Genomic DNA, 14,894 nt, shown 5'->3' with positions numbered 1-14,894 from the left:
CAAAGTTGAAAACATCACTGCTTGTGTTACTGTGGCCTGTCGGGGGCGAGGCTCAAATTAGCCCCTCAGGGTCTTCCAGGATTCCCCAGTACCCATTCCAGAGCCGAGGAAAGAACAACTATGATGTCATTCCCCCCGAAGCACAACCAGGGGAAGGAATGAACACAGTGTGTCTTACTTTACTCTCTGACCGGCTCATAACAACATGGCTGACATCGTCACACGGTCAGATAATTGTGTGACGTGTTTATAAAATCGCCTCGACTTCGACACTGCTTGGCATGACTCATGACTCTTATGAAGAAAGAAAAAATAAATAAAAGGAAGGAGTCAAATGAACAGGCTTTCAGATAATCTGGCAGACTCGTCAGATTATCTGAAAGTGTGACGTGTTATAAAAATCACCGCAGCTTTCATACTGCTTGGCATGACTTGGACTCTTATGAAGAAAAACTACAAGAAAGGAGTCAAATGTACAGGCTCTCAGATGATCTGTACGGTGCCTTTACCCAGGAACAAGGGCCGTACATATTCAGTATTCACCTGCACTTATGTAAAGTCTATTTGCTAAGACATGCAGAGCTGGTTTCACAGACAAGGCTTAGTCCAGGATTAAATCACACTTGCAATGGAAAACCTCCATTGGGGATGCTTTTTAGTCTGGGCTTAGTGTTAATCTGCTTCCATGAAAACAGCCCCCCAATATCCTCCAATACCTGTTGCTTTCAGCAAGCCAAATACCTTAGAGGGATGAATTATGGGCCTAGCCAATGTACCTCAGGGTTTCAAGAAAAAAACTGCAGACAGCAATGTGTCAGATGCCAAAGACAAATACTTTTGTGGCGGATGTTTTGCATAGATGCCTGGTTTAGAGGGAAACCACTTAACCAAGAAAAAGCGGTCTCGTCTCATTGGCTACCAACACACATCACAGACAGCTTTCATTTTGCATTTCCGCTATCTAGAGACGGGGTAACACCAGGTCAAAACTGTCATGTTCCCCAGTCAAAAGTTGTCAGACATGATGGTGCTTGTCTAGTCCCCACTCTTGCAATGAAGCTTTTGGGCCACGCTGGACTTTGCCCCCTAAAATAGATTACTTTTTCTTCTTTCTTTTTTCCCCCTGCTATGACTGGTGGAGATGATTCACTTACTTAGTCAAATGTATTTGTTGTAAGTCGCTTTGGATGAAGGAGTCTGCTAAATGCCAAAAATGTAAATGTAAAATCCAATATAGCAGCCATAAGACCACTAAATAGCGTTTTAATCACCTAATGTATGATTAATTTACTGTAAACAAATGTAGGCTACTTATTGTAAGTCGCTTTGGGTAAAAGCGTCTGCTAAGCGACTAAGATGTAAGATCTAGGCCTATATAAAGGAATTACATTCAGTAATTTCATTGATTCAATAAACACAGCCCACCAGGTCTAGAGAACCGATCCATTGAACGGTTGAATTGAAAAGCCTTTCGGGCTTCTATATCTGTGACAAATACTCTTATTCGATCAAATTAGATCAAACCTTTTTTAAAAGCAGCAACTCAAGGTGTAGTAACTCATAGTTATGACAGTATTACTGCAGGCCTTGTTTAATGTAGCCAGATTAGTCTCGAATAGCGATACCTCGGCTCCAAATCACACACCCAAACCTCCCTAGGATTCTAGATTAGTGAATCTGGTTGGATTGAGCGCTGTGAGAACAAACTTGCAACTTCATTGGACGTTGCATTCCAAGAACACTCCGCCACATGCCCGTAGATCAGGGGTTGCCCTTTTTTTTTTTTTTTACATCAATAATTTTCAGAGACCCCAACAATTTCAGTGTGGACTCTCCCAACACTTAATAATGATGTCCAAGAGGATTCTAAAAGCCTTGGTTGGATTCAAACCCCCAAAACACTGCAATATAGGATACAGGTGCAACACAGACATTGTTTGTCTTCATACGAAATAAAAAAGCTGTCTTAGTGTATTGTTTATCAAATCATAGAGGTTAGTTTGATTTTCTCCAGGGATCCCCGTTTTAAAACAGGGGACCCCCCACATTGTATCCTGACCACACTTTTGGGAACCTTCTGGGTTTGTTTGTTGTTCTTCGCGTCCTCTTCTCCAACCGGGTGAGACTACTTCACAGAGTTGTTGCCTATCCTGGCTGCCAACGTTGAATTAAGAACATTTAATTTTGTTTCATTTAATTACATTTTTGGCATCTTTCTCCAAAGCGAGTTACAAGAAATACATTTGTCTAAGTAAGTGAATCATCTATCCATCAGGCATACCAAAAAAAAATCATCTGTGCTAGGGCCAGGGGCCATTGGCAGTCCTAATGCTAGAAGAAGGAAGAATGTTTGTTCTTTTTTTTTGCTCCACCCAAGCTAGGTATTTCATTGGTTTGCCATGCAGCGAGATGTCACTGATTTCAAACAGTTTTCCACCCCTTAGAACCTACTTAGAAGCTACTTTGTGCAAAACACTTCCCCTGGTGCTCCTAATCTTTAGCAGTCTCAACAAGATTACGGCCATATCAATAGACATATTTACTTATCAACAGTCGTGGAAACGTCAGGGCTTAGTGGCAACACTCCCAGCAATAGCACACACATATTCTCTCCCAATACTTGTGGTGATGTTTTTATGAACAATCAATCGAAAATACCGTTTTACTTTAATAAGATCTACTCCAAATGGTCACAAGAACAGTATAGCAAATGTTTCAGGACATGAGAACCCTGTCTTAAAAACAAAGGCAATTTGTATTCAGACAGAGGTATTAACGCTAATTATTCCATCCATATAACCAGTACAGATACACAACTCTGAATACATAACACATATCTAAACATTTTTTTGTTTTAGTTTTTTTGTAGATGAGACAAATTCAACGATATTACGGCAGCAATATTGGATTTTGGCTGCTATACATCGTCCAGAGTGGCCTAAAAAGCTTAATTGCAAGAGTAGGGTCTAGACGAGCATTATCCACTGAGAAAACTTTGACTGGGCGAAATGCCAGGTTGGTCCGGGCCAGCCCCGACTACTACTGTTCTTTAGTGACAAAGCATTTATCCACGCTCAGCAGACATACCAGTCCAGTTCAATATGAATGGGCCGCCATTTCCCAGTTTCCTCGTTTATGGTATTGATGAAGAAGGGAAAATAACTGGGATCAACCCGAGACCTGAAAACTAGGCGACACTGGACTTTTTCAGTGAACGGTGACTTGACCGCGCTGCTGCTGCTGATCCTGATGGATGTGGTAAAAAAAAAACGCCGGGTGTCACACGTACCTTTTGTTGATGGGCTTCTCGTCCTTCTCGTAGGGCTTGACAAACCATTTGGCGATGCGGACAAAGCCGCGGTTCATGAGGCAGCGCTCCAGGAGGTTGTGGACGGCTTTGAACAGGAGCGTGCGACACTCGTATGACAGGCCGCTCTCCCATTCCCCGTCTTCTTCGCCTGGGCCAGAGAGAGAGAGAGAGAGACAGAGAGACTGAGACACTGATGGTACATCCCAAAATAATAACAAAGTCAGTCAGGGGTAATATTGTCTACTGCATTGAGTTGAGGTACTTCATAAGATGTATCTTGACTAGTATCCGACCTCATATGAATATACATTTAGCAGACGCCTTTTATTCAAAATGACTTACAACAAATACATTTGTCTAAGTAAGTGAATCATCCATCCATCAGTCATAGCAAGAAAAAGTCATCTATGCTAGGGTAGTCTGAAAAGCAATTTAATTTCATGTTTACTGTTATTGCAAGGTGGTGTGTGGATACAAAGAGGGATTTTATGTTGGTTAGTGGGAAGATATAAAAGCAACAGTTTGCTTTGTTTTGATAGTGGTGGGCCTACAAGGATATGGCCACCACAAGGCCCCTCTGTCAACAGCAGCTGAGTACTGTAACAGGAGCTGCCACCCGAATGAAAAAGCAGATGGGATATTTGATGATTTATGTGTTCAGCTGACCAGTATGATGTACAAATCTTCTCCCCAACAACAGGGCACACTAAGGACTCAAAACCCACTGCCTGCCACGCAGACCAAAAGATACAATTTCCTTCACTTTCACAAGTGTGAAAACTGCAACAATTTCCGAATGATTTGCATTTCTTGTTTTACAGTACAAGACAAAAGTTGTTCGGTAGGGTATTTTGGGGACAGTTGTAAATATGTTGCGGTTCCTAACTACTAAAGGAGTGTCTCTACACTCGCATGGCACTGACAGCTAGAGTCAGTTTATAATCATAACATAATATTATGTTATGGCTAAGCTCTCTTGGCAGAAGCCAGTAGTAGTCAGTTCAAAGGTTGTCGGCTGCCCACCCAATGTAATGTGGGGATGGAAAGTGGTTGCATCCGGTGAATTCTACCAAGTGCCACTGATTCTGTCGCCGAATAGAGAGTTGAGAGGGTGCCTCCATAGTTTTAAAATGTATAATTGAATGCACACTGCTCATCTGTGAAATGATGGCAGAGAAAACCTCATCAGCCAACTTTGTTTTCATTTTGTATGTTTTCACAAACAATTCAGGTTGTAAACAGGTGTGCAATTCAGGTTGTAAACAACAACACTGAGCAAAAGAGGACCATTGTGATGTAGACCTGCTGCCAATTTTTCATCCCCACCTTCTATTTCCTTCGCCGCCAGAATATCAATTGACAGATTCTAGGTTCTGAGATTGGTTCAAAAGTAATGTACGCACATGCAACTTATTTGCAGGTGCTTGGGCACAAACTTAAAAACTAAACAGAAACAAAAGCATTCATAGTTCACTGCAAAGTTTTCTTCTAACAGGTCTTCTCAACAATTCTCCAATATGATGCCATAAATGACATGGGAGCATTCGACAAGTATGCAGGCTTTTTCTTTTCCAGACGTTAGCAGTAGAAGAAGCTCACTGGTGGCCTGGGGGGTATTCCATCAACGTTGCTAAAGGAAAATCCAGGCTTATTCTGACATGTCTCGCGAGACTAGATCCAGGTATATATAAAAAAAAAAAAAAAATTGCCTGGATCTTCCTTTAGCGACGTTGATGGAATACCCCCCTGGGGTGGTCCAGTAGTCTAGTGCCAAGGACTGCAGCGTACACATGCTCATGTCGGCATGGGTTAGAATTCAGCCCATGTTTCTGCTGACATATCCTCTCCTCTTTACTTTCCCCTCTTTCTCGACGGTCTCTAGGGTCCCGTATTTTGGGCTGGATAAGACCTCTCGTGTCCCGTATATTCATCCAATCACAGGCCCTCTCATGCTTACGTATAGTGTAAATGCTCCAATGCCTGCAACCCCCCCAGTCCTGTGCTGTGGCACTCCATCTTTTCTCCCGTATTTTGGTAGTGAGAAAGTTGGCAACACCAACTGTCTCTGTCCAATAAGAACTAAATACGAGTGTGACTGCCCCGATCCAAAACACTTTTTTCCTGTTTAAAAAAGAAGAAGCTTACTTGAGAGCTCGTGGTGGATCAGCTCGGCGAAGCTGGGGTCGTCTCCCCACCAGAAGAGCCAGAGCTCCCGCCGGCCTGGGGTGTGATGCCGCCTCCACACACTCAGCACGTCCGCAGCCAGACAGCGGCTGAAGCTGCACAGGATGGGGTCCTCCTCGGTGACAGGGAACACGATGGGCGACGAGGTGGGTCCCTGCCACACAAAACGCCGCCATTTTATTCCAGTCAGGTCAGCCTATGAGACAGAGGGAGAGAGGTATGGGTTAGTCCTGCAGGGTTGTTTTCCCCCCCCACTGAATTTCCTCTCTGGGATCAATAAAGTACCCATCTATCTACCTATCTATCTAGCGGTGTGAGAGATGAGTGAACACAATACAGTGCAAGAGTCAAGGAGGAGGAGGAGGAGGAGGAGGAGCAATCGTGATAGCCATAACATGCATGAGCTGCATCGATTGATTTCAGTTTTACTCCGTGGAAGCACGTACGCTACTATGATCAATAACTTTTGAAAGCCATGTATGCATCTCCCCCCAAAATGTTAAATGTGACTTAAAAAAAGTATTACCACCAGAGCACGAAAAGAAAATGTAGTAGTGAAAACAAAACAGTACCACTCCCAATTAAACTGGTCTTGCCTTCACACTGCCTGACACTTCTCACCTTGTTGACAAGTTAAATCCCATAAGGGAGTGCCCAAAAGGAAGTGTGTAGAAGCTCGCTAACTGAAAGGCTGAGTAGTAACTCCTCACAGGATCAAAGCCCATACAGACTGACTCGTATGATATCCCTGACCGAAAAAGTTCAGGCCATGCAGCAGCTACAGTTCATCACCAAAGTTGTAAACAACCGTCTGAGCCGCTAGTAGGACTCCCGGGCAAGTAAATAGTTAGTGGCCATTTCATTCGAATGCATGATTCAGAGGAGCCGATGAATCACAAACAATCCCCACAATGACATGAGTAATAACTTAGTTATGCTAACACAGTAGCAAATGGAGATAGCTGACCGAGCTTATGTTGCCGGCCAAGTATTAAAACAACAGTTTAACTGTGTTTAAATGACGAATCTGAATAGGTAGCTAAGTATCTACGCCGTTAACTTCCTAGGAATCTTACAACATTTGTTCATGTTAAGTAGGAGCTCATTTGCAATCTATAGCAGGCCTGACGCCTACTGCAGTCAGCTGTAAGCCTGCTGTCTGTCTGGGGCCAAAATGGCTTTCTGGCCTCTCTGGTGTGAACTAGCTGACTAGCATGCTAACAGTGAAGCTGGACATCTGAACATCTTACCAGGCAGAACAGGTTGGAGTGGCAGTCCTCCAAACTGGCCCCGTTCGGTACGAAACATGAACTCATCCTCTCACAGCAGCGTGCCTGGACAGTCCATTGTCTCAGTTTCCCCCAAAAAGAGAGATATTTAGCTCCCTTTTGATTTCTGCTATTTTGTTGTGGCAACGGTCTGTCTAGCTACCGTGAGCTACCCGCAGCATAAAAGTAATGTGCAAGCTAGCAAGTTCTTTATACGACTGAAGGCTAGCCTGGCTACCTAGCTCCCAGCCAGCCAGAGTTTACAGGCTAGCTAGCAGAGCAACCCAGCCTCCACTACTGTCTGTCTGGACACTGATGTAGCCTGCTAATGTTAGCTAGCTAACAAACTAGCGAACTAGTTCATCAGCCACACTAATCTATTGTCTTTCTGTAGCTACGTGGTTCAGCCAACAGTAAAATATGAACAAGCTAATAGCAAAACAAGCCTAATATTCATCTATATTATTTAAATAGATCAAAAACCTTACCACACAAATGATCTAATCTATAACAGTTTCAGAGCAAAGGACCTCTCCCCTCCCCCTGAATGATCTCAGCTAGCTAGCTAACATGCTACCAAACTAACATGTCCAAAACTAGATTAAACAGTTATCTACACCCGCCCCCCCTTCTATTGACTATAGTCGCCGAAATTCTATAAAACTATAAAAACTTTTACTAAAATCAATAAAAGACAGAAATCATAATGTATATTTCCAGCTAAGGTAAGCATTTTCGATGGCTAACTGACTTCTCGAGTCCTGCAGGTTTCCATTTGAAATCATGGATTGGATTCTTTAATGGCGGCCAGGAGGACAACTCTGCCTCCCTGCTCCCATTGGTCAACTCTGCCTCCCTACTCCCATTGGGCAAATCTGCCTCCCTACTCCCATTGGTAAGCTCTGCCTCCCTGCTCCCATTGGTCAACTCTGCCTCCCTCCTCCCATTGGTCAACTATGCCTCCCTCCTCCCATTGGTCAACTCTGTCTCCCTACTCCCATTGGTCAGTCTGTGGTAATGAGGGGGCGGTGTCACACTCTGCCTCCCTACTCCCATTGGTCGGTCTGTGGTAATGGGGGGCGGGTTCACACTGTAACTGATGGCTTGTGGGCTCCTATCTCAGTTTACTCAACAAACCAATCAAATCTTTAGGATTAGGCATATTTCATGCCTCAGTCATGTTGTCTGACCTGCCCCACTCAGTGATACAGTAACTGGCTAAATAAATATTAGAGAGATAGACATTCTCAGCTCTACTACACACTCTGTTATAATGTGTACATAATGCCACCTCCCCTATCGTTTGAAGGTAACATCATGCATGTGCCTATTTTAAAAGCACCTCTTTATCAAGTCCCCAAATTGGACATATAAGGGTCAATCTGGGTTTCAAACAACAACAACAAAGTGATCACCCCGCCACTTTTTTTTTACGAAACAGCTGGAATGGGGCTGGATAACTCCCTTCTGGTCAGCGGTACAGGGCCACCAGGTCAAAAACATCACGCCACTTGAACAGTTTCTTCCCCAAAGCCATAGCCCTTCTCAATAACTCCTGATCATTGCACCTTGCACTTTACATGTTCTTGCACTTAGTTGTACAGTATATTTATTCATAATATTCACTCATATTGGTACTGTATATTTTGTCTTGAGTTTTGTTGTATTGTCGTTGCATGTACTGTAGCTTGTTTAGCATGGTAGAATACCAAGTCATGTTCCTAGTGCACTGCACATGGCGAATAAAGTTGAATTGAATTGAATTGAATTGAATAAATGATGAATGTAGTAAACAAGCTTATATTTTGGGTTCTGATTAGGTAAAACAGAACTAAGCTCATGAGGCATTTATAAATGAATATTATTCAGGAATTATTGGCTATATCACAGTGGAGGGTGAAGGTAGAAATGGGAGGACAGGCTCATTGTAATGCATGGAATGTACATTTAGCTTTGTACTGTAGCTTTGTTGTCCTGCGACAATATCGCACGCCGTGTGCATTGACGCGCGATGCGATATTGACGCAGGACAACATTCGATCCACCACTCACTTCGGTTGGTGGAATGGAGAATCGAATGTTGGAATGGAATGGAATGGAATGGACTTTATTTGTCATTGCTACAGTACAGGTACCAAACAACGAAATTTAGGAGGGGTGGCTCCCCTGGTGTTAGGAAAGGAAAAAGAAAACACATTTTAGAAAAAGCATAGATGCATAAAATCACAAGAAGGTAAGGAGCTGGTTTACATCAATAAAGGCTATGTACACAATCCACTGTACTATACTGCACAGATAGTCAACTAGGGTTGTCATATTGCACAAAAAGTATTTTTTTCACATTATTTTAAAGTGTCACAGTTTGCAGGCTTGAAAATGTACATGTTTGTGCCTCAGCACTAGCTGCCATACAATCCGTCCGGACTGTACTGGGCCCGGAACTTGGGCCTTTTCTGTGTTCAGGGCCTTGACGGCCCTGTGGTAGAAGCAGTCCTTCAGTCTGTTTGTCTTAGCGGCCGGGGTCCTGTACCTCCTGTTCGAGGGCAGCTTGACAAAGTGTACGTGCCCAGGGTGGGTCGGGTCCTTGGAGATCTTGGAGGCCCTCCTGAGACAGCGTGTGTTGTACAGCTCCTCCAGAGAGGGGAGGGGGGCGCGGGTGATCTTCTGTGCTGTTCTCACGACTCTCTGTAGCTCGTTTCTCTCCGCTGTTGTGCAGCTGTGGAACCAGTTGGAGATGCCGAAGGTGAGGATGCTCTCCACTGCGCCGTGGTAGAAGGCCACCAGTATCTCCTTCTTGTTGTGTTGTTTCCTGAGGCATCTCAGGGTGTATAGCCGCTGTTGTGCCCTCTTGATGGTGCCTTTAGTGTTGTCCTTCCAGGCCAGGTCATCCCGCATGTTGTGTCCCAGGAATCGGAGGGTTGAGACTATCTCCACGCTCTCTCCGTCGATGAGCAGGGGCTGGATCTCGGACTTTTTCCTCCTGAAGTCTACGATGAATTCCTGGGTCTTTGACTTGTTTAGCAGCAGGTTGTTAACCTTGCACAGCTTGCTCAATTGCTCTACCTCATCCCTGTACGCCGCCTCGTCCCCCCCCGAGATACATCCCACCACGGTGGTGTCGTCTGCAAACTTTACGATGTAGTTGCTGGGGTGGATGGGGGTGAAGTCGTGGGTGTAGAGGTTGTAGAGGATGGGGCTTAGCACGCAGCCCTGGGGTGACCCAGTGCTGAGGCTGAGGGCTGTGGAGGTGTGGGGGCCCACCCGCACCCTCTGGGGGCGGTCGGTCAGGAAGTCCTTGATCCACGCACATATAGAGTGTGATAGACCCAGGTCTAGTAGTTTGGTCACTAGCCTGTCTGGAAGGATTGTGTTAAAGGCGGAGCTGAAGTCCACGAAGAGCAGTCTCGCGTAGCTGTTTCCCCTCTCCAGGTGGGATAGAGTGGCGTGGAGAGTTGTTGGAGAGAATGTTGCCGTGCGACAAAATCGCACACCGTGTGCATTGGGCTTTAGAGTCATCTGTGTCTTTGGCTGAGTAGAATTATGTTTGTATTTGAATTAAAGGTGCAATATGTGGCTGTTCCCCCTTGAGAATGTCACAAAAAAAACATCCTGAATCATCAATGATGATGTTACAGTCAGAGCTAATGAACCCAGGCGCAGAACACAGAGTCAGGACACATATAATAAGGTATGTGGGGGAATAGCAGGGAAAGGAGAAAAGCAGGGCAGAATGGCAAACAGGTAGGGCAGGCAGGCAGACAGGGCAGGCAGGCAGACAGGTAGGGCAGGCAGGCAGGCTGGCAGGCGGATAACCGGGTTGAGGTCCTGGAGTATAAGAGATAATGATGAGACACTATGAGTAAGACACTAGAACGATAGAATCAACATGGGTACCAAATCTGGCGATGAGTGGATGGGAAGCTGATGTTTAAATATAGCGTGGTGATGAGAAGATGACCAACAGGTCAGCAGAACAAGCAGGTGGAGATGATGATTGACGGGGAACCGGAGCCTGGCCACACCCACACACAACAGATAGACAAAGACAGGCAGGAGAGAGGGAGGCACTGGCACAGGTGGAAGTGGAGGGTGTGACATTGGCAATCTGTGACAGTGCGTGCTCCTGCCAAAACCCTGCCCTATTGCCTGAATTAATTTAATTCAGGTATTTAGTTTGATGTTGTACCAACATTCAAATAAGCATAACTTCTTCAACTATTTTCAATTTGTGACACATCATTTGAAAACTTACTATGTGCACTTTCATAATCTGGAAAAAAACGGAAAAAGGACCTTGTCCTACTTGAGGACTTTTTCACCAGACCCTGTCACATTTGCTTTTCCAAAATGTTTGTGGCATTTCTGTGGGTCTTGCTGTGGTCATGTAACCTGTGAATTGCATGTGTGTGGCCTATTGGCTACCTACTGAACTGCCAAGCATTTCTCAGTGCTGGAACCATACCTAAGCAACAGAAGCCTTTGTGTGCAAATTAGTAAGGTGTATTCAGATGATTTTTCCCAGTAAACGTCCTGTTTTACTCCACTTACTTACTTACTCTCTCCACTGGCTGGCTCATTTCCACGTTCATGTTTTTGTGGACATTTCCAAACAAAATAATTTCTGCATTTCAACTACACAGTTCCTTTGCTAGTTTCAAGGTCATGTAACTAAACATTTGCTGGATAAAAACATGTAAATGATTGACATTAACATGAAATTATTGATTCATTGTTTCAGTTAGATGTAGTTTGCATTGATAACAGGGTGGGAGAGAGGAGGAGACACTATTCTGAATTGTCATCTCAATTCCCATTACAGGGAAAAGAGGGTGCAATCCTGCATACGGTGTAGTTTACGGTGTGATTTGTTAGTTACTTTGACAATTTCTGGTTGAATGAGTTGAATTGGTTAGTATGTCAGTTTCTGGCTTGTGTCTCGGTAATTTCTGAGCTTTGATTGGCCATCCGGCTGTGTTTGAAGCTCTTGATTGGTAGCTTGGGGGCTAATTACTATCTGTAGGGCTGCTGGTAGGTGGGAGGGGCTTCACCTCCATCACCTGAGTTATTTTAGCTGTCATTGTAGGAAGTCAGTAACCATGTTCAACCAGTAACCATGTTCAACCCGGTTTCTGACCATTACTTTGTATCCTTCTCCCTTCCCCTCAAATCAATCCCCTCCCACTCAAACTCCCAAACCCATACTGTTACTACCCGCCGCAAGCTGCTCTCTCCCACCTCTCTCTCTCCCTCTGTTCTATCCTCCCTACCCTCCACTGAATCATTCTCCCTTCTGTCTACTGATGCCGCCTCCTTCATCCTCCTGTCCACTTTCTTCTCATATTTTGACTATCTACAGTATGTCCACTCACCACAAAGGCCAGCGTTATCCTCTCCGCCCGCAATGTGGCTATCTGAATCCCTGATAGGGCTTCCTGCAGCTGAGAGGAAAGGGAGGAAGATGACCTAACCTCTTATCACTCTCTCCTGCTTGATTTCTCCTCCTCTGTGTCTGCTGCTAAGGCTTCTTTCTACAGTTCTCAAACTCAATCTTCTGCCTCTGAGCCAAAGAAACTGTTTCCCACATTTCTTCTCACTCCTCAACCAACCTTCCCCTCCCCTCTTCCTCCTCCCTCTCTACATTACTTTGTCACCTACTTTGTAAAGAAGGTTGATGACATTAGCAGCTCTTTCAATCAACCTCATGCTATCACTACTACAGCTTCTCCCAAACCCATTATGTCATTACAACTGAGATGGGTTCAATTTGGAGACGACATTATGACTGTGTCTGGCTATGGTTGCAACAGTGCTGTGACCTGGATGGGTCTGTCTATGGAGGTGGAGGTCATAGGGGGGTCAGTGTAACAGATCCCGTGAGACATTGCGTGTCATTGATTCAACGTCATTGACTCATATCTTTACTCTGACAATTATCTTAACCTCTGAATGAGAAGGTAATGGTTGACTGTATCAAAATGCCTTGGAGAGATGAGGCAGCTCAATGTTTTTTGGGGGGATCTAGCCAATTTAACACAGAATTTAAGACTTTAACTGTAGCCGCTGAGACTGACCTATGACCAGGTCTAAAGACATATTAGTGCACATTTAAAATAGAATGAGAAGATAAAAAGGTTCCTAGCTGGGAGTTGACCAGGGCCAACGGTAGTTATCTAGGTCGGAGGGGTCAACACCTTTATGGAGCACAGGGGGAGCACAGGGCTGTCAGGTGGGCAGCCAGATTATGTGTCAATGACTGCAGTCAAAAAGCTGATCAGCCCCAATTGATTTATTTTAATTTTATTTTAAACAGGGCATCTAGTACATTACAAGTAGAAAATGTTTGAAATTATAACAAAGATTCGCTAGTAGCTGACTGATTTCCCATCAGCCACCTGGGAGATGGGAGCGTAGTCCACTGTCTGGGTCCGCCAAACCACCATTTCTCTCAAATAAAAAGTCAGCTGAGATAAAATGTTGATTAAAGGCTTTACTTATTTCATATTTTTCTGTAAAGAGGCCGGAGTCTGACTGAACGTCTTTAGGTGGGAATGAAGAGGAATTTCCATGCTTCAGGGCTCTCATTTCAAACAGGTTTCAAACAGGTTTCCACCTCTCTGTAGCTACTTTCTGCAAATGATTTGATTATTCAGTGTGTTCTGAATACATGTTCAAAGTATACTATACAACCTTGCATACTGAAAAGCACCAGCAACTAGTTGCATTTGCAGTGATGTGGGATGCAACACACCACCCAATGAGCTAACATTTTCTAGAAGCCTTTTTTTACCCTCCACTACATCAGTGGGTATAATGGCGAGTGTCTCTTTTGAAAATAGAACATCCCTGGTATAATGGTGAGTGTCACATCTGTGTTCTCTGAGCGGCAATAGTGGGACTCCACCCACCTTTTTCCGGTCAATGTCAATGTATGTAAATTATGATTTCTTCAAAATAAAAGTGCACTACATTAAACTTGTTTAAGCAAGAGTTAAGCAATGAGTAAGACGGGTTCGGAGTAAGTCCTGCCCACTTTACTTTGGATGTTACCTCTCCAATGCGTCATTAATCTGAAGTAAAGTTGTTTTTCCACTTCAATTCAACCAGAGCCTCAGAAGCATTAACTTGGCCTCCACAGTGTAAAGGGACACGACTGACCAGAACAATTGCTTAACATTTGGTTAAAGGTCAAATTTAGGGTTAAGGATTTGGTTAAGGTTAGGGCTGTCAATGAGATTATGGTCAGGAAGGTCCATTCAGTCTCTCATGTGTAAACAGGGGCCAAACTCTCTCTAAAGTTGCCTCTGAATTCAAATTTTAGGTGCTGAATTTGATCACCTGTTGGTGTAGCCTAGCAACAACAACACGCATCATTGTTCCTTCATGATTATACTAATGGGGGGGGGGGGGGGGGAGCGCTGTAAAAGGATAGCACTAGCACTAATGGTGGTCTAATAATAGTCTAATGGTGCCTATTGTAGTTGTGCTTCATCTTAAATTAAAATAAGTCAGTGGTGACCCTGAGTAGGCTCCTCAGAAACATCCAGTCTACTACTCACTGTAAAAAGTGTCTTTAAATTCACTGGGCGGCCTCACCATTTAGCAACACACTAGTAACACAAATAGCTCAAGTACATAGAAAATCTATCTTCTAATACATAAAAATCTGCATTTTACTTGCTTAACAGAATTATAAGCACACTGCACAGAAGACTTTTGCTGTATTTCACTGCCAAATAAGAACTAGAAGACACAGGGCTGGTGTCATGGACGCAGATTAAGACTAACCCTTGACTAAAAAGCATCCTCAATCTATTTCCATTGTAAATGTGATTTAATCCTGGACTAGGCTCAAACCTTGTCTGTGAAACCGGCCCACAGTGTAGGCTAGACAGTAGCCTGCAATGTCACTTCTCACATTTTTGGCTTACAGGTATATTATAACTAATAAAACAGTAAAGGACGTATGGCCATCAATAGGGTTGGTAGAATACTCAGTAGCTATTCCGATTACTTTTAGAAGTTTTCATATGTAGCCTACACAGGAGCGTTCATCAACTTATAGATCAGTGATGGCCACCAATGACAACTAGAAGACCTTGGGCTGGTTTCACAGATGCTTATAAGGCTTGTCC

The 14,894-nt window shown here is 44.0% G+C and overlaps 1 protein-coding gene across 1 annotated transcript in view; it reads right to left on the bottom strand.

Annotated features, from left to right (window-relative positions):
- LOC308158092 (mediator of RNA polymerase II transcription subunit 13-like) overlaps positions 1-6,841 on the bottom strand; it is a gene marked incomplete at its 3' end in the record, with an annotated part of 39,042 nt that extends 32,201 nt beyond the window's left edge. The window contains exons 1-3 of the mRNA XM_080531687.1: positions 6,745-6,841; positions 5,456-5,690; positions 3,290-3,458 (exon numbers count right to left, since the gene is read on the bottom strand). Of these exons, the coding sequence (XP_080387813.1) occupies positions 3,290-3,458; positions 5,456-5,690; positions 6,745-6,810 (470 nt within the window). The 5' untranslated portion in view covers positions 6,811-6,841. The remainder of the gene's footprint in view (positions 1-3,289; positions 3,459-5,455; positions 5,691-6,744) is intronic.
- Positions 6,842-14,894: the final 8,053 nt, after the last annotated feature.

Source organism: Nansenia antarctica (genome assembly GCF_963989245.1).
Source record: "Nansenia antarctica genome assembly, chromosome: 5".
Lineage (NCBI taxonomy): Eukaryota > Metazoa > Chordata > Actinopteri > Argentiniformes > Microstomatidae > Nansenia > Nansenia antarctica.
This window is presented reverse-complemented; position numbering and strand designations above follow the sequence as displayed.